Source organism: Melanostigma gelatinosum (genome assembly GCF_949748355.1).
Source record: "Melanostigma gelatinosum genome assembly, chromosome: 6".
NCBI classification, from domain to species: Eukaryota; Metazoa; Chordata; class Actinopteri; order Perciformes; family Zoarcidae; genus Melanostigma; species Melanostigma gelatinosum.
Genome location: NC_136639.1, coordinates 2983444 through 3007229, shown reverse-complemented (window position 1 = coordinate 3007229; position 23786 = coordinate 2983444). Strand labels below are relative to the sequence as shown.

Below are 23786 nucleotides of genomic sequence, written 5' to 3'. Positions count from 1 at the left end.
CAGATTATCAACCTTTTTTATTAAAACCCTTGATGCAGCGATCTGCTTTATGTTGCTGTGTTTCAAGTGAGGTTTTATTTATTTTTATACCTTCAACATGAGACTCATAATAATAATAATGACGATTGATGTGCATGTCTTTCTTGCACCTTGCCGCTCTCCATACCTCGTGCAGCACATAAAGCAGCGGTGGTGCGGTGGTGCGGCAGCGAGCCCTGGGCCTCATTAGGGCTGTCGGTGGACGGCCTCGTTAGCCCGAACAAGTAGCCGGCTGACGGCTCCATTCAGCCGCCGCTCCCCCACGAGAGAAGTGACGGCTTTAACTCCGGACGCAGAGCGCCGACGATTCACGAGCCGTCGTCACCACATTAGTTCTTTTTACATTAACCGAGGAAAAGTAGGGCAGATGTCTGTATGACTGGTTGTAAATTTGATAATGACCGCCATGTTAATCCCCCTCCTCCTCCTCCTCATCCATGCCCCCTCACGGCAAGTCCAGGCTGGGAACAGGATTACCAGTGAGGTGTGTGTGTGTGTGTGTGTGTGTGTGTGTGTGCGTGCGTGTGCGTGCGCACCAGGAAGCTTGTTGTTGTTGGTGGCGGCTGGTTGGAGGAGTAAAAGTAAGCTAATGTGGGAAAAAGAGGATTAGTGAGACATCGGGACTGAATCCCCTCCAGTTCCTTCACAGCGTCCTCAGAAGTCTGCACGGAAAAAAATCACTCAAAAGACACTAATGTCAGGATGCATTCAAATGAATACTTTAAATACGAACACTTCATTGTTCTTAAAAAGCAACCGGATCTTTACGAACAAAAGCTCAAACGTGTGTAATTCATTCCTTTATGTATACATTGAATAATACTTTATTCATAGAAGTATTATTCTGTACTTTTTTTAATCTTTTTGCTTTGGCAACATTTGTGTTTTTAATACACACACACACACCCACACACACACACACATTTAAGAGTTTGTCAGGTCATTAAATAGAGACAACACTGTTGTTTTTATTCCTGTTTTTATTACAGAATTGGATTTAATGCAACAACAAATTTCTCAAGCAACATGTCACCCCAATAAAATGAAGAAAAGAAAACAATCAGTTTGTTGCACATTTTAATACGTCCTTCAAGCTTTAATGAGATCTATCGCCGGGTCACGTTCCTGGATGAGCTCGTTGTTTTTCTCTTCCTTCTAAATCTCGTTCTGCGCTGAAATCCGCTCTGAACACAGCGAATTACACGCCGCTTCAGAAGTGCTTTGTGATTCTATGGAGTATCTTCTGGTGTTGTTTTTGGAGGACCCCCCCCCTCTCCTCACTGTTGTGGGAGGCCTCTCCTCTTCCTCTCCATTAGCTGATCGGTGTTGTTGTATCTGGGTGGCCGGGGCTGGTACCTGCACCTCCCCTCTCCGCCCTGATACGATCTGAACTGATGTCCTGCCGGTGCCTTTTTTCCCAGAACCCCTCAGACTGGGCGGGCGGCGTCGCCGTGTGCCGAGCCTTTTCTTCATCGCCTATTAAAATCAAAGCCCCGTCGTTTGCGCGAGGACCGCTGGGAATCATGGCTTTAATTAAATGACATTATTGTTAACGTCAGCTCTGTCGCGTGCACTTTGCCCTCCTCCTCCTCCTCCTCCTCCTCCTCCTCCTCCTCCTAATAATAATAATGTAATGTATTCTAAAGCCGTCGCCCCCCCCACCTCTCATCGATTTGAATTTTTAAAAAGATGGAAGCGGGGAGTCATGTTATGCAGGGAATATGTTCACAGTGAATATTCAATTAGCCCGCTCCTATTTGGTCTACATAAATGTAGCGGCGGCGGCTAATACGTGGTGAAGGGCCCTCGCATGCAGCTACATGTAATCCGATCCGCTCTCGTATGTTTGATACCAGACGCCATGAATAAACATGTAAACATGTCAGTGATGCTCGTACTGAACGTACAGCACCGCGCTGTACTGTTCTCCACCTTCATCCTCGTCTGATGACGGGTTAACTTGTCAATAAGTCTCTTTAGTTCTCTTTTTCTCTTCACTTGTCATGCAGGCTCATTATGAATATTATTGTTTTGGTCAGAAAACACCCTCGATGCCCCCCCCCCCCTGCAGAGCCCCTCTCCTCCATCCTGAATAGAGCAGTGAAGTGTCACTAATGTGCCTCTATTCACTGCTTTTTGCAGGCCTGAGCCTCCTCATTGGTGTAGTCCAACTATGTTATAAAACACGGTGGGAAATACAGCTTCATGTTCTGATTTACTACGAATCAATTCAGTTTCCGAAGTGTCTGAGATGAGTTTGGGAATCCTTGTAAGCTTTTCCGTTGGCGTTGCATTTGGTACAACACACACGATCAGCAGAGACAAAGTTGAATGTCGATGCTAGTTTTTCCAGACATTGACGAGTGATTTTGTCGATCAATGATCCGACACCTCTGACCTGGTTGACGGGCGTCTCGTTCCGACGTCTTTTGTTCTTTTATGACATTTGTTTGTCTGTAACCTTTACAATCTTTAAACTTTCAGACTTTGAGGAGTCGCATGTTGAAGACCTTTTGTTCTTGAGTTCTAGTTCTACAGTAGTTGGACTCGCGTAACCAGAAATGACTCGTCACGGTTAAGACGAGCAAACAAAAGGACGTTTTTGACATCTGTCTCGATGGCGCTGAGTGGACATATCTTTCACGGTTAATTATTTTTCACTTCTTTATTTCTTCCCCCTGAGAGTCTCGTTGGATCGGTCGGCATCGGCCTCCAGTGACCATTTAAGTGAATTAGCGGCGTCCCCGTCAGCGGCTCAGAGAGGGTCACTCCTCGTCCAATTACCGGCTCCACCTCGTTAACTCCTTCAACGCCAGGCCTTTGTCATTTCTCTCTTTTTTTTTGAACATGAGCTTAATTACGCTAATGAACTTCAGCGTGCAAATGGGCCGAGCTCTTTCATCCTAAACTGTAGGCTCAACAGCTACTTAAAGACGTTTTCCTTCCTGTTTGACACTGATTCATTGTGTGTTAAGTGACCTCAGCTGAGAAGAAAAAGGCCTCTCCACTTACATGCATGTTGTACAAAAGGAATCAAAAAAGTACCAACTTATTCTCTTTAGATGTCCCGTTGACGAATACATCTCATCATGAACCTCCCCGGTTGATTGCCTACTTTACACGATGTTCTTTACACTATTCTTGACACTGTCGACAGCCATAAATAAACACATTTTCTCCATGTTTGTAGTACTAAGATGTTGTATGAATCAGGCTCTGAGTGATGTGTGAACAAACCCCTCTGTAGAAACCTTCAGCATATAGAGAGGAATGAAACTGGGAGGTTTGGTGTGTGTGAGAGCGACTGAAGTGTTGATTTCTGGATCAGAGTCTGAGAAAAACCAGCCTTTTAAAGGGACATTTCACTCGAAAATCAAAAGTACATCTTCTCCCTCTACTTGCTATTTATCTATCTCGATAGTTTTGGTGTGAGATGTCTAGTTCTGGAGATATTTTCTGTAGAGATGTCTGTCTTTTTCAAGACGTAAGCAGATTCCTGGAGGAACTATTTTCTCTTAACCACAGAATAAAAACATGTATTTTTTTTATTCTGGGGTGAACCGTCTCAGACACAAATAGATAAACGAGTCTGAAAGACGTCGTGTTATGGACGTTAAATAGACCAAAGGAACCAGTGCAAGGAGCAAAGCTTGCAGAAGGTGAACGGAGCTTTTATTTACGTGGTCTCGTGACGTAAACGGATGTCTTCTTTAAGCGTGCTGCTGGATGCCGAGGGGGGCAATCCTTCCTACCTTCTCTCACAGACTGGAGCCCGAGTGTGACACGAATAAATTACAGCGTTTCATAATCGATCGAGAGAAAGGATGCAGATGTGACAATCGCTGGCAAAGCGTCCCGGCGGCTGATTGAAAACATTGTTGAAGAGGTTCCAGATGTAGTTGTCATTTCCGTCCCACCTCGTGAAATATCCCGTTGTTTTAGGTTTTCAGTGCAGAATTCATCTCGAGGAGACTTTGACTCGCTCGTCTCATTCGTCTCACGTCTTTGAAGAAGTCGCCTATTTTATCAAGATGTCATTTATCATCATAATAGATGTATCCCGTGTTAATGATGATAGTTTATGAAACAGCTTATTAACCTTAATGACGGTGTGATCTTTTACAATTGATAGGTTGCCTCACCTCCAATTATCCTGAGTGATGCTGATACAGATTTAATTAATGCTTAAGTGCTCCCGCGGCTTCTTTTAGTCCACGTCTGTGCAGCAGCTCACCGGTGTTTGTTTGGACCACGGGAGCCGATATTCACCCGTCGTTGCTCTTCATGCGCTGGTCAAGTCACATGTGTCGGTCCGTTTAGCTTCCGTAACACGTCTTCTACCAGAGTAGTGGGAAAAAACTGTCAAAACACACATTTCAGTTATTTTACTGCTGTGTCTGTCTGTCTGGAGAGTTCATCTAAATTCACCAGAAGGTACCATTAGATAATGCCTTATTTGCATATTTAAACATAACATTTCAGAACAGTTGTAATGTAAAAAAAGAAGTGTCTTGATGTAAGTAGTAAACCTTCCTGTTTCATTCCTCTCTATTCTCTAAAGCCTGATTTATACACGTTTATGAACGAAACAGCAAAAGTTATTATCTTCTCATTTCTGATACAAAGAGAACAACATTTGATTCTAACATGTGAACAAGATGAAACAACCAGGCTGTAGCCAATGTTCACATTTCTGTTTTATAACAGAATGCCTCATTTGCATATTCAAATAAACACATCCAGAAAAGTTGTACTGCGAGAGCTAATATCTTAATGTCTGTTTCATGGCGAGATCTATTCGTTAAAGACTGCCGTGTCTCTCCTTGGATTAGTGGAGTGGAAGCGGAGCGTCGGCGGTGCTGCTGCTCAGACGTGGTGCAGTAGAAGTGTGGTAACAAAGTCGTCTCTTCTTCTTCTTCTCTGCCCGTCTGTCTGTTTATTCGCGTCTGAGCGAGTGCCTCCAAAGCGCCCGTTCAATCCCACTGTTTGGGAGCACAGATGCGCGCTCTCCGCAGTCTTAATAGTGTTAACCCGTCAGCTGTCCCCAAATACCGAGGACACTCTCCACTGCTTCCTTTTCTTTTTTTTCCGCCGCTAAGCCGGATTTTCACTCTTTTCTCACCGAGCCAGAAGCCAACGCGACTTCTTCTTCCAGCTTCCTCCTCCTTCTTTCTCTCTCTCTCGCGCTCTCTCTTTCTCTGACAAAAGGAGCTCCAGATGTGCTGCTTTGTTTCTCATTTTAATGTTACTTCTGGTCTTCCAGGCTCTCTGTGCCAGAACAATAATAGTACAAGTCTTTATTTATCCAAGCATCATGGTTTCTAAACACCTCCGTGTTTCCACCTCACAAAGTTTCATCGCCCACTTTTAAAACATTCAAGAGCACTTTAAGGGTCCTGAACTGCATTTAAAACCAATCCAGCGACTGCATTTCTTTTTGTTAATGTTTCGATGTTTCAGATTTGTGTGTCTGCTTTTGTAAAGTTTTGCAGCTGCAGCAAGTGAAACCTGTCAATCACAGACACTCACACAGAGCTAGTTTCTATATACATATAAATATATGTGTATATATATACATCTGTATATATATACACATATATATATATATATACAGATGTGTGTGTATATATATATATATATACAGATGTGTGTATATATATATATATATATATATATATGTATATATATATATATATATATATATATATATATACAGATGTGTGTATATATATATATATACAGATGTGTGTATATATATATATATACAGATGTGTGTATATATATATACAGATGTGTGTATATATATACAGATGTGTGTATATATATACAGATGTGTGTATATATATATATATATATATACAGATGTGTGTATATATATATATATATATACAGATGTGTGTATATATATATATATATATATATATATATACAGATGTGTGTATATATATATATATATATATATATATACAGATGTGTGTATATATATATATATATATACAGATGTGTGTATATATATATATATATACAGATGTGTGTATATATATATATATATATATATATATATATATATATATATATATATATATATATATATATACACACATCTGTATATATATATATATATATATATATATTGATGATGATGATGTTGTCTGTTGATCTTGCCAGATGATCTTGTCTGTTTTAATCACAGCATCCTGAGCTTCATCATTTGTTTTGCGTGATGAAACTTATCTTCACACAAAACTCTCTCGTCTCCTTTTATTGCTCACTGTCACAACTTCCAGCCTCCTCCTCCTCCTCCTCCTCCTCCTTTGTCTGCCGCCTCGGCGTCTGACTTTGTCCACGCGGCCCCGTCCCTCTCTGTCCGCTCGCATCGGGGGACACGAGTGGCGCGCGGGACGGCGCTGACACTGCGCCCTAATGAAGACGTAGAACTGCGGGCAGCAGGTTTCTGAAGGTTACACTGTCTGTACCGCAGGAAGTGATGAAGAATGGAGTCGCTGATGACATGTGACGTTTTCACCGGGGATGATGCAAACCGCCGCTAATGAAGCCGGGGCCGTGGAGGAGGAAGCGAAGGGGGACAGGGGCCCTCTCTCTCTCTGTGTGTGTGTGTGTGTGTGTGTGTGTGGGGGGGGGCAGGATTTGCTCCAGAGGCCTTCTGGGATTTCAGGGCAGGATATTTGAGTCAATTAGACAGATCGAGTGCGTGAGGGTCGCTGCTCTGCACTGAGACCGATTAAAAGTCTGTTTCCTCGTCAGCGTGCTCTCATGAGGTTACATCATTCTCATGGCTGACGGTTCATTCACGTTCTACGATATTCATATGAACAATCACAGACTTTCAGTGGGATCACATCATGAAGATGAGATTTTAACAAACTGACAAATCTACTGAAAAAGAGCTGTGTGTGTGGAGAGAGTTTATTTGTATTTGTTTGTTATTGCTGATTGAGATTTTACAGTTTAAAAAGACCATTTAGATTCTTCAGGTTCACCTTCTGAACTCTGTTGAAAGCAGGTGATCAGCTGTGAGCTTTGTTTTCGTCGATCTTAGTGTTTAAGAAAAGGCGTCCATGTTCTCTGAAACGTGTCCTTAATCCCTCTGAATGTAAACTGAACCTTCTCGAGATTTAAATAAAGCCTCGTTTCTTTAGGCCTCCTCGCGTGAGGCGCTTCAGGAGAATGAGGCGTTGAGACGTCGGCGAGAGGAAAGCGATGCAGACTGTTGTCTTCCGCTTTTGTTTTGAAGGTAAAATCTGTGAACCATCTTTTCCCAGTTGTATCCCGACTGCATCGGTGTCGCGTCCCGTCGCTGCTGTTTGGACTCCACTTCTACCATCGAGGCCTAAACATCTGCCGCCGACGTCCCGAAGCTTTTACGCCGTAGAACATAACAGCCGCGGCACAAGTCGAGCTGCATCTTTCCAACAGCGAACGCAAACGAGAACATTGAACTGAAAAGCGAATGCATAAAACATGACAGCTGGCGCTTTTTTTCTTCCTTCAAACAAAATAATCTTGACGCGGCGCATAATGCAGGACCAGGCGTTGCTGATTAGCATGCATGTCGCCAGTAACCGTACAGCTCGACTCCCCGGAAACAACTTGGAAGCTTGAACGCTCTCGGGGCCGGTGAGCGTAACATGGCGTGTGAGGGGGGAACGTCCTCCCGCACTTTGTGCACATCGTCATGAATTACATGGCCGCCAACCTCGCCGTGAGGAAAGCAGCAGTTCTATTCGCCTTTGTAACGCCGCGCGGTGGAGGACGGAGCCGCGCCGCACAAGCCGAATAATTACACTTAATGCTGAGCGTGTTGAGACGAGGCTCCGGGCAACTGTGAATGCCTGTAGTTTCCCCCAACATATGCAAATAAATTAACATAATGGCAGATCGCACTCTGATTCGTGCTCATGGCAGCAGCAGAAGTTGAAACGAGTGTTGACCCACTGCAGAGCTGGAGAACCTGCTTAATTAAACAGTGCAATCAGCGACTGCGGGGCTTTAACGCAGCAAAAGAGCAGCGACGGAAGCTTTCACACGCGGAAGTCCACATTCAGCCGAGTCGCTAACGAGATCAGCCGATTTATCGGACACATATTGGCTTTTGTAGGTGTTTCGGTGTTGGACGATTGTTGGCAGAAATGCAGAACAAAAGTTGCATTGTACGTAGTTTGACTCATATTTGTCTCTTGTGTCCAGCATCTTAAGTGTCTCATTTATATCTATTTTTTTTCTGCACACACAAAATGTAAACCTCGGATCATTTGCTCACAATCCTCCTGCATGAACACGTCACAAGAGTATTTGTTGCAGTTCTACAGGACGGCCTCTTCACCAGGTGGTTCATTTTCTTCAACGTGAGATTCGACGGTAGGAAGTAGCGAAGGAGAAGATGCACGCAGGCGGACTTGCCAGTTGGATGTCGGTGTACATGCAGTACGCTTTTCTCCCCGTCGCCTCTAAGCTGGTTAAATCTCCCCCCCCCCCCCCCCCCCCGACAATCCTCACGAGTTCATTGGCGTGAGCGTCTGAGCCCAATGTGAACTGTAGCCCAAATGTGACACACTGGCTCTGGCCATATGCAAGCTTTTCACCCCTCCCCCCCCTCCCCTGCACTGATACTGGTGTTGTGAGTACACGAGTCGTGACTGTTGGCCGTGGCAACACTCTGACTCACATAACCCCTCGCAAGAGATCTGGCCCGAGCTCCTCCAGCCCGGGCCAAGCCGGGCCGTCTCCGCGCAAGACTCTAATTGATTTGATGGACTCGTGCGCCCGTTCGCACCGCCTTTCCCCAAACAAACAGAGTCCGCCCAAGATCCGTCTCCGCTGAGACAAAGAGGCATCTTGCTTCCTGGTGACTGAGCTGCATTTTCAAACCTAGAGGTGTGTTCCTCCGGTCAGATACAGGTGAGTTATGAGGGGGGGGGGCAGTGAGGTTGTTCAGCCAATCAGCAGCTCTGTGCAGAGTTTGCCTCCTTCTTTTGTCACAAACTGTTGATTGATCACGTTACTCGGATCGCTAACGCTGTTTACTGGGTTTGTGAGCGCGTGTGTTGCTGCTCATGTCTTCACTGCTCAGGTCGCATTAACCCGTTCTCACAGTTTGTAGCCCATGTTTTAAAACACACACACACACACACACACACACACACACACACACAACACCTCCCTGTTGTCAGCGTGGCTTCAGGCTCCTTCACGCTGTTATATTTGCAGCATCGCTGGCCGATGATCACATTATTTACTGCTTGTATTAACATGCGGCTCGATAAGCATATTTTCCTCAGTAGAGCTAACAAGATGCTTTATCACCGAGCGCCTCCCGCCGCCGTAGCAGGACGCCGCCGCTCGTATCTCCACCTCTTTAATGATCGCTGCCTCGTAAACAACGACTTTTCTCCTGTTGAGATTTAAAGCTGGAGTTGTTTTTTGCTGTAAAATCAGATTTAACTTTGAACATGAAGACATATTTTGGTTGTGAGTTATGACGCCAGAACCCTTTGGTGTAAAAGCTCTGCTACATAAGCAGAACGCCTTTGGGATTAAATACAACCGAGTGAACTTTGTGCTTCTTTAACTTTTATTCAGTCTTATAAAATGATGGAAATCTCATTTTTGGGTGAATCCCTCGGATGATATTAACTTTTCACGATGTGTTGAACTGATACCAGAAGAGGATTGAACCCTTCACATCCACACGTCTTCTATTTCGCTTCCAAACTGAGAAGACTCATCAGTTTATTGTGGAACAAGAAGAAACGGGCGTTATCATAATTATTAAAAGACAAAATGATGAAAAGGAAACCTTATATTTCCCAATACTGTTGATTTAACAATCACAGAAAGACGTCCCTTCTCTGTCGGAGCCGAACGCTAACGAGGCAGCTCCAGATGTTCACGTACCGGCAAACATCAAATGAACCAACATTGTCAGAGAAACTAATAATAATTAATTCATCAACCCGGAACGCAATTATCTCCATTTGTGTCTTTGATTGGACACGTTCATTCTTTTACCTTCTTTTTTGTTTTCCTGTAATTGCAGTGAATCATGTCGACTGCAGGAAAGCGTTTTGTGTTTTTGTCGGTTGGCGTCGGCGCGTCGGCGGCTTCTGAATCATGTCTTTAATGAGTTGATTGACTCTTGAAGGAGAAGCGAGCGCTGTGAAGGATCCATGACTCAGTCATGAGACAAAGAGGAGATTCTTTGAGATTTGGGAAACGGGACATTTTTAAAAAATATGAATATTCATTTTCAATTAAAATCCAGAGGAATAAATGAATAAAACTATTTACAGACGTGGAAATCGACCCTTTTTCTTTTTTTCCTGCACTTGCTCCAGATTCATTTCAGGGCGGGCTTCGACCCAGACCAGCCTTCCCTTTTCACCTCTCGACCGGGCGCCGCGCCAGACCCATTTCCTCCTGCATTAGTCTCATCAGGGACCTTAATGTGCGCCACCCTGTAGGAGGGCAGCCTCCCTGGCACGTGCACAACACACACACACACACACAAACACACCGCCCCGTCTTGACAGCTCACTCCCAATTACTGGCCCTCCCTGTCGCATGGCCTGCATCTCCGCTAAGAGCAGATCACATGTGACCCCGTGCAGCATGCCGCTGGTGGAGGAGGGGGCACCGTGCAGGGTAAACCAGAGTATAGTGACACACACACTCACACACACACTTACACAGTGAAGAGGAAGGAAACAACTAATTGAGGCCAATCAAAGAGCTTCATTCCAAAATGAGCTCTTCAGCCCGACTGGCTCAAAGTGAAGCGCGTTGCTGCTGATGAGTCATCATAAAACCTTTGTTTACTCACAGAGGGAACGATAAATATCTGTTAATGTGGACAGATGAATTTAGAGCAGCAAAGTTTAGACCGAATGGATATTCGGCATATTTATCTTTGGAAAGAAACAGTTTGTTATTTTTTTAATGATTAATATTAAAGGCTGTCTCATTGAAGATGCTGCTGCTGTTGGTTATTTATTAAACAGTAATAACAAGGCAGACGGATTAATGGAAGCAAGTCGTTGAATTCAATGAAACAACGCTGGACTCATGAGTTTTAACATTATAATGATACATTATTTTACTATCTTGTATTTATTTATTTCATACATTTAACAAGTGACAGAAATGAACAATATAATCAAACAGGGTTAATAGATATTACATGTGCACTAATGTAAATACAAACTAACACATAACTACAACCCAGTACCAACAGAGCATCCAGATATTATATATATTCTATGTTACAATAAATGAACAGCTGGTAATACATGGAAGCACCAACAACACTTCCTGGTTCAGTGGAAACCTGTTCTTCATTTCTGATCCACATTTCTGTAATTGACCGTTGTGTATTCATTACATGAGTCCAAAGTAATAAGACGGAGGTCTTCGCCATTGACTGACTTGTGTTGACTGTTTAAAACAGGTGGTGCTTCAGTGTTCTGTCTCCGTCACGAGCAGCCGTTTGAGTCTCTGCTGCTCCTCGGCTTCCTGCTCCGCTCTCATTCAGAGGGAATAGTGTCTTCTTCTCAGGGTACCAGCTGGCTGCAGGCTGGCAAAGCATCATGGGAGTAAAGTCAAAAAAATATATATCTCGTACAATTTCTTTTCATCATGTATAAAAATACTCAAAATGAACACGACCGGACTACTACGAGTGAATCAAATAAACATCATTTGTAAAGAATTGATTCTCTCGCCAGCGTTTAGATCCATACACGCGTTTGATCTCTTACATATTTATCGAATGTATCTAATGTGTCCTTTGCTGCTGTGTAGTTAGACTTTAGGAATAAAAAAGGTGCGACTTCATTGTCAGTGTTGATATATTTATTCATGACATTTGGAACATATCTAAAAACTCAGGGCGTCACAGAGAAACGCTGACTGCAGCAGATCATCGAAGCTCTTTTCACTGCGTGACGGTTTGATGAGACGTGGAGAGCGTGCACGTGATCAGGAAACAGGACGTTGGGCTTCATCCGCACCCTCTTTGTCTGCAGACGTACTCTGCTTCAGGGGATCATTGTGCTCTGCGTGACATCGTGGCTGCTGTAAATGCACATTTCATCAACAGTGGTGTTTTGTGAGCATCTGTAAAAACCCCGAGGTTAAAGCAACGATGGAGGTTCGCTCCATTTAGCGTAAAAAAAAACAACCAACCGGGCAAATGTCCCACGTACTCTTAATCCAGCCGAACACGAGAGCCGTTCGGTTGACGGGACGCGAGCTTATGTTTCCAGTGCAGTTGTGAGTGTTTCGTGGCGTCTCTGCTGGCCGCTGTGGGAGGACAGATGTGGCGTGATTTAAAAGTACAGATGAGCCCAGTGGCTCCGCGTGGACGCTGATACACTGTGGCACCCGGAAGAAAGAAATTAACAAATGCCCCCCCCCTCCCCCCCCCACTACTACCTCTTTATTTTGGGTTTATGTTTTTGGCGTCCTCGTTCAGAAGGCTCGCACATGTAGTCTGAGCGTGTTGTACTGCAGATCTGAGCTTTTGGGACACCGAACAGCTGCGGGTCCAAACCAACAACTGGCTTCTGTTTATTTTGGGGGGGGGGGGGGGGGGTGGAATTCGGGTGCTGCTGCAGTTTGCACGTTTCATCCAAAGTATGCTGCAACTTAGTATCTTACTGATGTCGTCTTTCTATTGTCAACTAGCACCGAGAAACTTTTCTGTGCGCCGTGCTGTTCTGCAGAGTGTCAGAAGGCCGAGCTGCCCACCCAACCGCTTCCTCCACCCAACTGCTTCCTCCACCCAACCGCTTCCTCCTCCCAACCGCTTCCTCCACCCAACCGCTTCCTCCACCCAACCGCTTCCTCATCCCGCCTCCACCCAACCGCTTCCTCCACCCAACCGCTTCCTCCTCCCAACCGCTTCCTCCACCCAACCGCTTCCTCCACCCAACCGCTTCCTCATCCCGCCTCCACCCAACCGCTTCCTCCACCCAACCGCTTCCTCCTCCCAACCGCTTCCTCCACCCAACCGCTTCCTCCACCCAACCGCTTCCTCCACCCAACCGCTTCCTCCACCCAACCGCTTCCTCCACCCAACCGCTTCCTCCTCCCGCCTCCACCCAACCGCTTCCTCCTCCCGCCTCCACCCAACCGCTTCCTCCACCCAACCGCTTCCTCCACCCAACTGCTTCCTCTTCCCGCCTCCACCCAACCGCTTCCTCCTCTCGCCTCCACCCAACCGCTTCCTCCTCTCGCCTCCACCCAACCGCTTCCTCCTCCCGCCTCCACCCAACCGCTTCCTCCTCCCGCCTCCATCCAACAGCTTCCTCCTCTCGCCTCCATCCAACCGCTTCCTCCTCCCGCCTCCACCCAACCGCTTCCTCCTCCCGCCTCCACCCAACCGCTTCCTCCTCCCGCCTCCATCCAACCGCTTCCTCCTCCCGCCTCCACCCAACCGCTTCCTCCTCCCGCCTCCACCCAACCGCTTCCTCCTCCCGCCTCCATCCAACAGCTTCCTCCTCTCGCCTCCACCCAACCGCTTGCATTTTTAGAGAAACCACGCAGACGGCTGAAAACGGCTGAAACTTAAGGTATCGTGACCCTTCAGAAGTATTTCAACTTTTTATAAAAAGAACGCGGAGCTCCAGACTGGACTTTTGTCTCTCTTCTCGGTGGCCACTTAGCACCATCGGAAGCTGTGACTAGTTCTTCCTACAAGCATCTGCTCTGCACTCCTCGCTGAAGCATAGAAGGAGACACAGAAGGAGACACGGGGACGTGTTTTTTGTGAATGCTTCGCACAGCAAATGTGCAGCATGTGGGCATCACCGTGGGGAATGAAGGGAAAAGATTTATGCGAGATGCAAGTCTATCGCCGTCACAGGTCGTATAAAACCAACAACCAGGCCCGGCTCACGCGTTAGCACAACAGAAGCATTGTATCGGGAGCCGGTGCGGTCGATAAACTGGCTCTTCGCTGACTGACGGGGTCCATTGGCTGTAGCTGTCTGTCTGCGTCGGGCTTCAGCACGTATCAGCCCAAAGAACCATCTCTCCTGTCTGATCCCGCCTGGCACGGCTCCACGCCGGTCCTCCCACCACCTCCCTCTCTTATGATTATTTCATCATTTTAAATACTTCATGCCGCATCGCCGTGGCACCGCTTCTCCCCGCCAGAGCAGAGCAGGCGGCGCTTGGCCATACAGTACATTCACACTACAGTTATTTGGACGGCGCTCCGGTGTGGCTCTGTCCCGGTCCCTCGGTTGGATTCTGCTCGTCCATTAGTGCCATCTGTGCCTTCCTGCGCCGTCTGTGAGGCCCCCGTCGACGCCAAAACGATTGGCATTTCTCTGGAACAACCAGAGGGACGGTGCCCAGAGCTTTTAGCTGCCAATGATGTGCACTTACTCTGAGAGGGGGGGGTTGGTAGGGGGGGGGGGAGAAAGCAGGAGGGCCCTGCAGGAAACAGCTGCACCTACAGTACTGCAGCATCCACGTTCAGGCTTCAGGAGCTTCCACTTATCCCTGCAACAACAGACGGCTGGTGCAAGAGTCGGGAGCCGTGTCATTTTAGACATTCATGCACGATGATGACCGCATGAAGGGAACAGCAGGAAACAGGAAGTAGAATCAAATCTGCGACGCATCGGGGGGTGTAAACGGTTCTGCTCTGAAATCGAGCGAGCAGCCGAATCTTACACCAGCAGACAACATGACGTCAACAACGATACGCCGGCATTGTGACTCGGCCATGAGGTTAACCCTTGAACAGATTCCTCCTTTTCTCTGCCAGCAATTGGGAAACAGACGAGACGGTCAGATCAGCTTTTGGGGGATTCGATTTTAGCTTTTCAGCTGATGCTGTTCTGCAGCATCTGCTTACAGGAAGCATTCGGTGATAGAATTTTGGCAATTGTGCAAATCATTTTTTTACTCTTGGTTGAGGTGGTTTTTAAGATGCAATAAGTCGTAGATGTAAGGAGGAAGATGAGATGTAATGACTCTAACTCAGCTCCCGGCACACAGTTCAGACTGATATCGAATCCTCTAATCGCGGCGGTGGAAACCTCAACAAACAGAGAAGCTAACAACACGATGGTTCGGACCAAAGAACCCGACCTCACCATCAGCTTCTCTTCTTCTCTCCACTCAGTAAAACATTCTCCTGTCTGCAGGAAGCTGGAGCCAGCGATGCTCCGACAGTCTGCAGACCATATGCTGCTGCTGCTCGCGTAACTTATTTTCTTTTACTGCAAGCTGTCACTCACTCCCTCTCTGCTCCCAGGGTCAGTGAAGTAGCCACCAGAGCCGGATTCATCCACACTGAGGCTCCCTATTGGAGGCAGTGTTGGTGTTTCCAAAGGCGTGGTGTTTTTGATCGCTTAGATTGGCATCAAAGTTCTATCCCTGCAGCACTACATATGAACATGGAGGCATTTATTACATGCATGTCAAGCAGAGACCGCTTCCTGTTTTGGAGCAGGAAGAAGAAGAAACAATGTCTTCCAACAGATCTGCTAAACTTCACAGTAGTGAAAAGAAATGTTGTCCTCCCATGTACCTTATGTGCTTGTATAATCTGTATTCATCTCTTTACAATGAGGAGGGAACTGCCCGAGTTGTCAGCGAGCATCATGTATTTGGCCGAGTCTCAGGTGGCTCTGATTTCCCAGCAGGCCAGATGGCAGCGCTGTGTGGGCAGCATGTGTGTGTGTGTGTGTGTGTGTGTGTGTGGACGAGGGGCTGTGAGAAGAGGGCCAGCAGCCTCGTGGAGGGAGGATTGCTCACACCCTGGCTCTCTGCTCTGTCCTCCGTGCAGCTGTGCTTCTCCCTCCGACTTGAACTTTTTAATTTGTCCAATATGTGGCCGAGGACACGGAGTAAAACGGAACACATGTCTGGTGGCCGAGGCGCTCGACGGGCCGCGAGGACGACACTGAGCGGAGTTAATATCGCAACGTGTCGAAGTTCACACCTGATTAAATGATTACATTTAAATGAACCTTTATTAAAACAGTTTCTTATCAGTTTGATGTGGAAATGTGCTGCAAAACTACGAAAACTACAAAACTTTCAACTTTAATTTTCCTCAATGAAATAAACCATTGCCCTTGTCCACACAACACAAAACTGTCCAGACAGTGGATGCTGACCAATCGGCTATCCTGACCCCCAGGAGGTCAACATCTAACCTCAACCAATCGTCTCCGCCTCGAACAGCTGTGCAGTGGGATTCAGAATAACAAGTGACCGACCTGCAACATCAGCACGTGCATATCGGCTACTTTACCATCTTCATATATCTCAGCTGCTGGTGGACCTCAAGCCTGATATTGTCCTTTATTTGCTTGTTACGGTCGTTTTTATTACATTAAGTGTTGAGAAACTACATGAACAAAGATGTTTCCCACATTTAGCAGCACGCTACCTGCAGGTACGACACCGGCTGGACTATAACCGGTGCAATCGAGGTCCGTGTGAATGTTTCTTCCTCCGCACGAGTGTTTGGAGCGTGTAAGCGTGTGTTTGGTGTGAATCGGCTTTTATGATTCCCTTTGATGTTTATTTGTACTTTATTTAATACCCAATGCACTGAAAGATTCCGCTGATAATTATGCAAAAACAGAAATGCAAACCCGTTTCTGCTGAAGCTGATGCACCAGTCAGTTTGGTTACCAGTCTGATTGCTTCTTGGTTTTTGTTTCCGGACCTAAAAACATCTCCGTCGTCTCCAGCTGGTGAGGAAGTGACGTGGCTAATATTACGTACACACTGTGCAGTGGCTCCTTGTGGCTCCTGTGACCCGACGAGAGGCCGGCGCTGACCCCGGCCCGTGTCGGGTGTAGCAGCAGTACGTGCTGTCGGCAGTTCACGCAGGAAGGGAACTTCACAACGGCTTCACGATGCAGTTTGGATTTGCTCTTCAGCTCATTAACATTTTGTCAGAACAACAAACGCGTGTTGGAGTAATGTGAGGAGAGTTGCTGTTGGATTAAGTAAGCCCTAGATTAACTAAGACACTGTATAGGCTGCAAAGCTCTAATGTGGGGGGGGGGGATCTCTGTTCTGGTAATAAAATCTTTCAAAGCCTGAAGCTTATCACTGCAAAATAAGCATCTTGCAACTGGATTACAACTCTCATGCTTGCAAGTGTTTTCACACTCCAGTCCAGATGGGAGAGTCCTTCTGCAACCTAAATGGATGCTTCTCTCCTGCATCGGCTTCTTTTCTCTAGATTGTAAATGTGACGAACTACACAATCGATGAACACAAGACGAGCCAATGCACACACTTGGAACTCATCAGCTGTGTTCCTTTCATTCGTCTCCCAAAGACGTGGATGTGGAGACTTCTTTCAAACGGGTCCAGAGAACAGACGAACCTGATGACCCGAACAGACTAAAGATCTGCTCACTACCGCTTGTGCTCTTACATTCCAGAATAACTCATTTTATGCTAAAAGCTTTCAACCTGAATCCTCGTGATGAACTGAAACACATTTCAATGAGCATCTTGTTAAAACCTGTTAAAAATGAACGTCGCCATCCTTTCCCAAACAATGATCTTTAACATTCCGATGACGTGGGCCAGAGTTGCGTCCGAGCTCTCTGAGTTGCTGCCGTCTGTCCTCAGAGAGTCGCAGCTCTACGGGACTCGAGCTGCTCGGGGCGAACGCTGGCGAGAGACGAGAATGAAACCCAAACACGTACAGACAGTCTCCTCTTCGCTCCTGCAGCTCCGCCTCCGGTTACAAGCCAAACGCTTCTAGTGACGAGCATGTTGTCCGAGGACCGGGGCACGACGGGGCCTCTGCAGCGAGGGGCCCGCTACCCAGACCTCAGCGCAGCGATGGGGCCGTATTCCACAACTTGAGTGGCTTCAAACGCTGAGGCTATTACGACACAATGTGGATCGCTCAGTGAAAGGTCCCGTCATTGCTTTCGCTCCCGGTTATAAAAATGCTCTGACAGAAAGTATTGGTAGTTCACCAATGTGTGCAGTATGCTCCGGCATCTTGAGTGTCATTTGCAGCTTCTTTCTCCTCCTCATGTCATATTTGTTCGACAATGAATATTACTATTTTCTGCCATTTTCAGACTGAACAATAATTTATTGATTGATAATAAAGATGATGGTGACATCATGATTTCAGCACCTCTGCTGCAAACTGCTTTTTTGTGTTGGACAATTCTTCTTGTTCTAATCAGTTGAGTTTGATACCAAGGTTCAATATATTTCCATTTGTTTTCATACTAAAGCCAGTGGAGTGTCTGTAATGAACCTTATTAATCACAGCCCCCCCCCCTTGTCTGTTCACCTCTCCGTCTCTCCGGCTGACTCGTCCGCCCGTCTCTCTCTCTGCAGCCACGCTGCCGTCCGTCTGATGAGATCTCTCTGACACTCCTCGCTGACGTGTTCAGACTATAGTTCTGCCGCTCCGGGTGGCACAGGTGGGCCTCCATCTCTCTCCAACATGGCCCGGTTACAAAGGCGGCGCTCGCTGCCAAGTCAGGGCCCCGCTCATCCGAGGGGGGGGGGGGGGGGTGTTGGAATGGGTTTGACCGTATTGCGCCGCACCTGCTTCGCCCTCGCCATCAGATCCCCCTTCGCCTCGCCTGCCATTCTGCCGCCGCAGAGAGCGCGCCCTCTCCTCATCAACGCACCCCCCCCCCCCCATGCGCCGCAAAACCCCGTAAAATCCACTGAACTTAGCCGCTCTGACGGCCGTGGCCAAAACAGCATCTGATGTGCCTTATTTGTTGACTGTGCGAGATTAGCTGCAGAGGGTACACGTCGAGGGGCTTACCATGCAGAGATGGAGCGAAGCCCCCACCCCCTCCGTCAAACACCCACCAGCCCTGCCAAATGATGAGGAATGGAAGACTCTCCAGCTTGTCTAAAGCCCTCGTCACAGTCGGTCCGCGCACACTTCTGCTCCCGAGCCAGACTGCAGTGCAGATACTGTAAGATACCGAACCGGCTGCCGGCTTCTGCAAACGGCTCATCTCTGTCCCTCGATGGGACGCATGCACCTGCAAATATCATTCATGAAACAGAGGGGACCAAGAGATGTATGTGCACATTGAAATGCACATGAATCAGGTCTTTTTATCAATTTCTGTCTCAACTTTCCTGTGAGTAAACAAGAGCTGACTGCGTACAGGTCGGCCTCATTACTGTATGTCAGAAAGCACACTCCACTGCTTTGAAACTCTTTATCTTTAGTCCATTAAAGGTGTTCTGCTGCAGCGTGATTTTTAATGTTCGACATTGTGACGCAAAGTTTCACGTCTTGTCGCAGAAGTTTGTGTCGTGAGACGGAGTTTGATGTTGAGACGGAGTTTGTGTCGTGAGACAGTTTGTGTCGTGAGACAGAGTTTGAAGTTGTGACGCAGAGTTTTGCAAAGTTTCTGCATCGCACGACTGTCAGAAAGACATGGCAGCATTGATAACAACTATCGATACTCTCTGAGGCATAGAATTCCAACAGGTCAGACTATTTCTCAGCTGGAAGCTGTTCCTGAGTCCCATCACTGGTGGAGATGCAGTGAACCTGCTGACCCTTTCACCTGAGTTCAAAGCCACTCGGGGGCTTTTATTTTGCCGTTGGTGCCCATGATAGTGCAGCTTTCCTCTCGACCTCACAGTTAGTTTCACATTGAAGGTTAAGTTCACCCAAATGACTGGAAAGCACTGTCGCGCTTATCACTTCGGATTTTAAACTGCTGAGGAACTTCTTGCATTCATGTTGCTGTTCAGTCATCTTTCAAAACAAAATGCCATCATCACTGCTGCGTCGGTGGCCTGCATGGATAGATGCGAGTAGATTTGGGTGAATTGATCCTTTATGAACACCGCTGTCCTCAGATGTGATGCTGCTCGCTGCCGCCAACATGTTTACAGCTCGTCAACGGACGCATTCAAGAACGAAACAGAACGAAGTACCTCTGATGTTGTGACCAGGTTACAGTGAGCACATGTAAACACACTGACGGAGTGTGTGTGTGTGTGTGTGTGCGTGTGCGTGTGCGTGTGTGTGGGGCCTGCTGGCTGGTATGAATTCGCTGTGCGAGAGCTCCCTCTTGGTGCCAGTCGGCCTACTATTGGTGAGCAGACTGCTGCACCGAGAGGCTCAGACTGTTGCCTACACACACACACACACACACACACACACACACGTTGCGTGAGACTGTGCACAGGGAGACGAAAGTGAGACGCCAGTATTCTTAGAAAAGAAGTGAGATGTTTGTTCACCAGTCGATGCTTCATTTGATTTGATTTAAAGATGATTGTTTTACTTTATTTCTCCTGAAATTATAAAGTCATTAATCTGTTGTGTGTGTGTGTGTGTGTGTGTGTGTGTGTATGTATATATATATGTATATATATATATATACATATATATATATACATATATATATACATGTGTATATATATATATACATATATATATATATATATATATATATATATATATATATATATTAAAAATAATTCGGACTAGTTATACATACACATCAATATTTATTTTCATATTTTCTTCTTGTTCATCATTTTATTTTGATTATTTTAGTAGAAATATCTGTTGTGAAAGAGTCGACGATGAAATCATGACGACTGAACTTTTTATGTAAATTAAATGTATTGGGAAATATTTAGATATGCTAATTAGGAAATATTGGCATATTTAAAAACAAAACATTTTTTAAGTATGAAGCAGGTTGTTAATTCTAACAGTGAATACTTTCCTTCTCTTTGTTTCAGGGTCGCTGTATCAACTTCAACCGTGTGCAGCGTCAGTAGCAGAGCAACGTGTGCTGATCAACAGAACAACAGAACGTCAGCTCGTCTTCACTTCTAGTCCCGCAGTCCAAACCACGATGTGTTCTGCACGTTTCCTCTGCTGGGTTCCTGCTCTCACAAGTGTTGATATTAACTCTCATTCCTTACGTGTTTCACAAGGACATTTCTGAACCCAAATACATTTTTTAATTTGTAAAAGTCTAGCAGAACGCCCCAGAACTCGGCGCTCCGACTCGGTTAGCCTTCTCGTGCGCACCAAAGCCTTTAACATATTCTGACCACATTGTGCCTTCTGTGGGGGGGGAAAAGCCTAATTTCATGCACACAGACGGAAGCTATCTGAAGAAGGAAAGAACAAAACAAAGTGGGGGGAAAGGGGCTGTTGTGCCTTTGGCGTGGAAGTCTGAATAATCCCAGTGGGGCCTCACAAGTGCAGAAGTCCGTCGCCTGTTGGCGATTGTCTCATCACGGATCCTCTCCCGACTTCAGCGGCGCCGCATTGGCCGGCGGGCCGCCCCCTCCGCCCGGCTCATCTTGTCATTTTAACACTGAGAAGTGCACACGCTTGACAAACTGTAGGCAGGAACGCCCCGAGGTATCGGGAGACTTTGCCCTGTAGTTTTCCCGTTGTTTCCGCCGAAGACACCTTCCTTTCATTATGCGCCCGGGACAAGGGAATTAATAGAGCGTTATTCGACCGCAGGACCGGGCCGAGCTCCAGCCCTGTTTGAGGGATTGATGCCTCCAAGACCTTGACATGGCGCTTGGTGTTTTTTTTGTTTTTGTTGCCCCTGTTTCCAGCACAGTCTGCTCTCTGCTCAGCAAGGCGTAGCACATCACATGCACAGGCCCATCAGCTCAGACTGTAAGCTGCAGATACAGCTGCTGCCCTCGACGCCGGCTCCATCCCTCCGAGGGCCTTTTCTGTTCTCCCACCGGCCCGCGTCACAACTCACCAGTTCACTCAGCGCCGCCAATATCAACGTTTAATTAAAGGCAACAGCAAGCAGCAGCCTGTGAAGACGTGTCTGTCGCTTTTTTGATGCCTTTTTGACATTGAATGACCTGTTATTGCGTTATTCACGCAAAAGGACACGGTGCCACGTTGACGCTGCGCCAACGTCCAAAACGCAAACCCGAAGTAACGGATGCGATGGTCGGATAACTATTGTTCATTTCCAGAAATTATGTCCACCCCCTCTACACCCTCCTCCACCCCCCAACTCCCAACTCCCTCACCCCCCCGGAATAAGCAGCGTGTATACACACACACATATAAATATATATATATTGTGGATTTCTCAAGCGCGCTGTCATGACGCCAATCCCAAATGATGTCAGTGCGAGCGGAATAGAACCCACTGTGGGGGAGGAAAACAGGGCAGCAGCTGAAGAAAAAGGCTGGAATGATCCAGTCACTTCGGATACCGTACTTCAGATGCGAAATGGATATTCGAGTCGAGACCTGACAAAGCGCGCCGGCTTTGACGGGAAGCGGTATAGACAATGACCAGTGGCTGGGTCAGTGGGATGTCTCTGTGCAAGCAGGGGAGCTTATCAAATGACACTAAAAATAAGTTCAACAACCGTCAAGTTTGAGGGGGAAACGGGCGACGTCCACCGGTCTAATTATTCCTTTGTTTCCTCTCCGTCCCGACCGCAGCGACATGAATAAAAGCAGATCTGAAGCTCGGGTGTGCCGGTGTTTGTGCGTGCGCCTTCAACACTTTTAGCCTCTTGCATCATTTAATCGGCTCATCGGCCTCGTTCTGGACGCTGCGCGAGGAGACATTTCAAGCACTTCAGATCTTGTCTTTTTTTATTTTTATGTTACAACCACGAGCACAGGAATGTTATTAACCCGAGCTCATGAGATATTAACATCGCCGTCACAACAGGAGTCGCCCTGCTAGTAACACGTCACATGACCCGTCCGCGTCCTCACGCCACCACATCGCGCTCACTTTAGCACTTATTGCTGCAGATTCATTCAAAGCATCGTTGAATGTCTTTGTGCCTTTTTATGTTTTTTAAACTGATGCATTTTATGAGGAAAACATGTGTTTTTTGTATTTCTGCACTTGTTAGATGAGGTTGTTTTCATTTCAGTTAAACACACAATTTTTGTTTTTGAAAAAAATTTCACATCAGCCAAGTTTTTCAATGTAACTTAAACAAAGAAAAGTCACAATTGTTGATATGTCTTCATTTTTTATTTGTGTTTCTTTCACATTCTGGATTGAATTTGATTTGCATGCACTTCTTTCTGCTTTGTACATTATTATTATTATTATCATTTAAGGTGCATAAATTGTAAATTATCATTGTATTATCTTTACAATTGTACAGTTTTTGTCTCATGCTGCCTCTTCGATGCTCACGTAGCACCTTTGAGTCCAGGTTCAAGTCACACGAGCTGCACATTCGAGTGAGAGACCAAAGACGTCTCCTTCGCAAAGCTTCTTTTTTACGAGTTCTACACTGTTTTGTATTTTGTTCTTGTTTTACACTGCAGTCTGTTGTGTCTAATATACATTCGATGAAAAGCCAACGTTGTTTTCTTCTTGTTTCTTTTCCTCTCTTTTTAACACGCGTGTGTGTGTGTGTGTGTGTGCTGGTAGGGGTGGACATGCTAAAGGCCATCTTTAATTGGGCCCTTACAGATTTATAGGGCCCGACAGGGAACTGTGTGTGTGTGTGTGTGTGTACAGAGGAGTGGACAGTGTGCAGCCTCTCCCCCTGTGAAGTCAGTCACCGGAGGCACCACACACACACACACACACACAAAATCCCTCCAAGGTCTTCAACGCCCCAAAAATGAGGTCTTGCATTTAGTAAAAATATGCACTCGTACACCTTCTGCTTTATCCACGTTTGCATGCTGTGACGAGATGCCAGCTGAGGTGTGTGTGTGTGTGTGTGTGTTCGTGCTGTAACGCCTC

The 23786-nt window shown here is 46.4% G+C and overlaps 1 protein-coding gene across 1 annotated transcript in view; it reads left to right on the top strand.

The window, feature by feature from the left end:
• Positions 1 to 23395, top strand: part of antxr2a (ANTXR cell adhesion molecule 2a) — a 62836-nt gene extending 39441 nt beyond the window's left edge. The window contains exon 17 of the mRNA XM_079269732.1: positions 20806 to 23395. Coding sequence (XP_079125858.1) covers positions 20806 to 20844 — 39 coding nt within the window. The 3' untranslated portion in view covers positions 20845 to 23395. The remainder of the gene's footprint in view (positions 1 to 20805) is intronic.
• Positions 23396 to 23786: the final 391 nt, after the last annotated feature.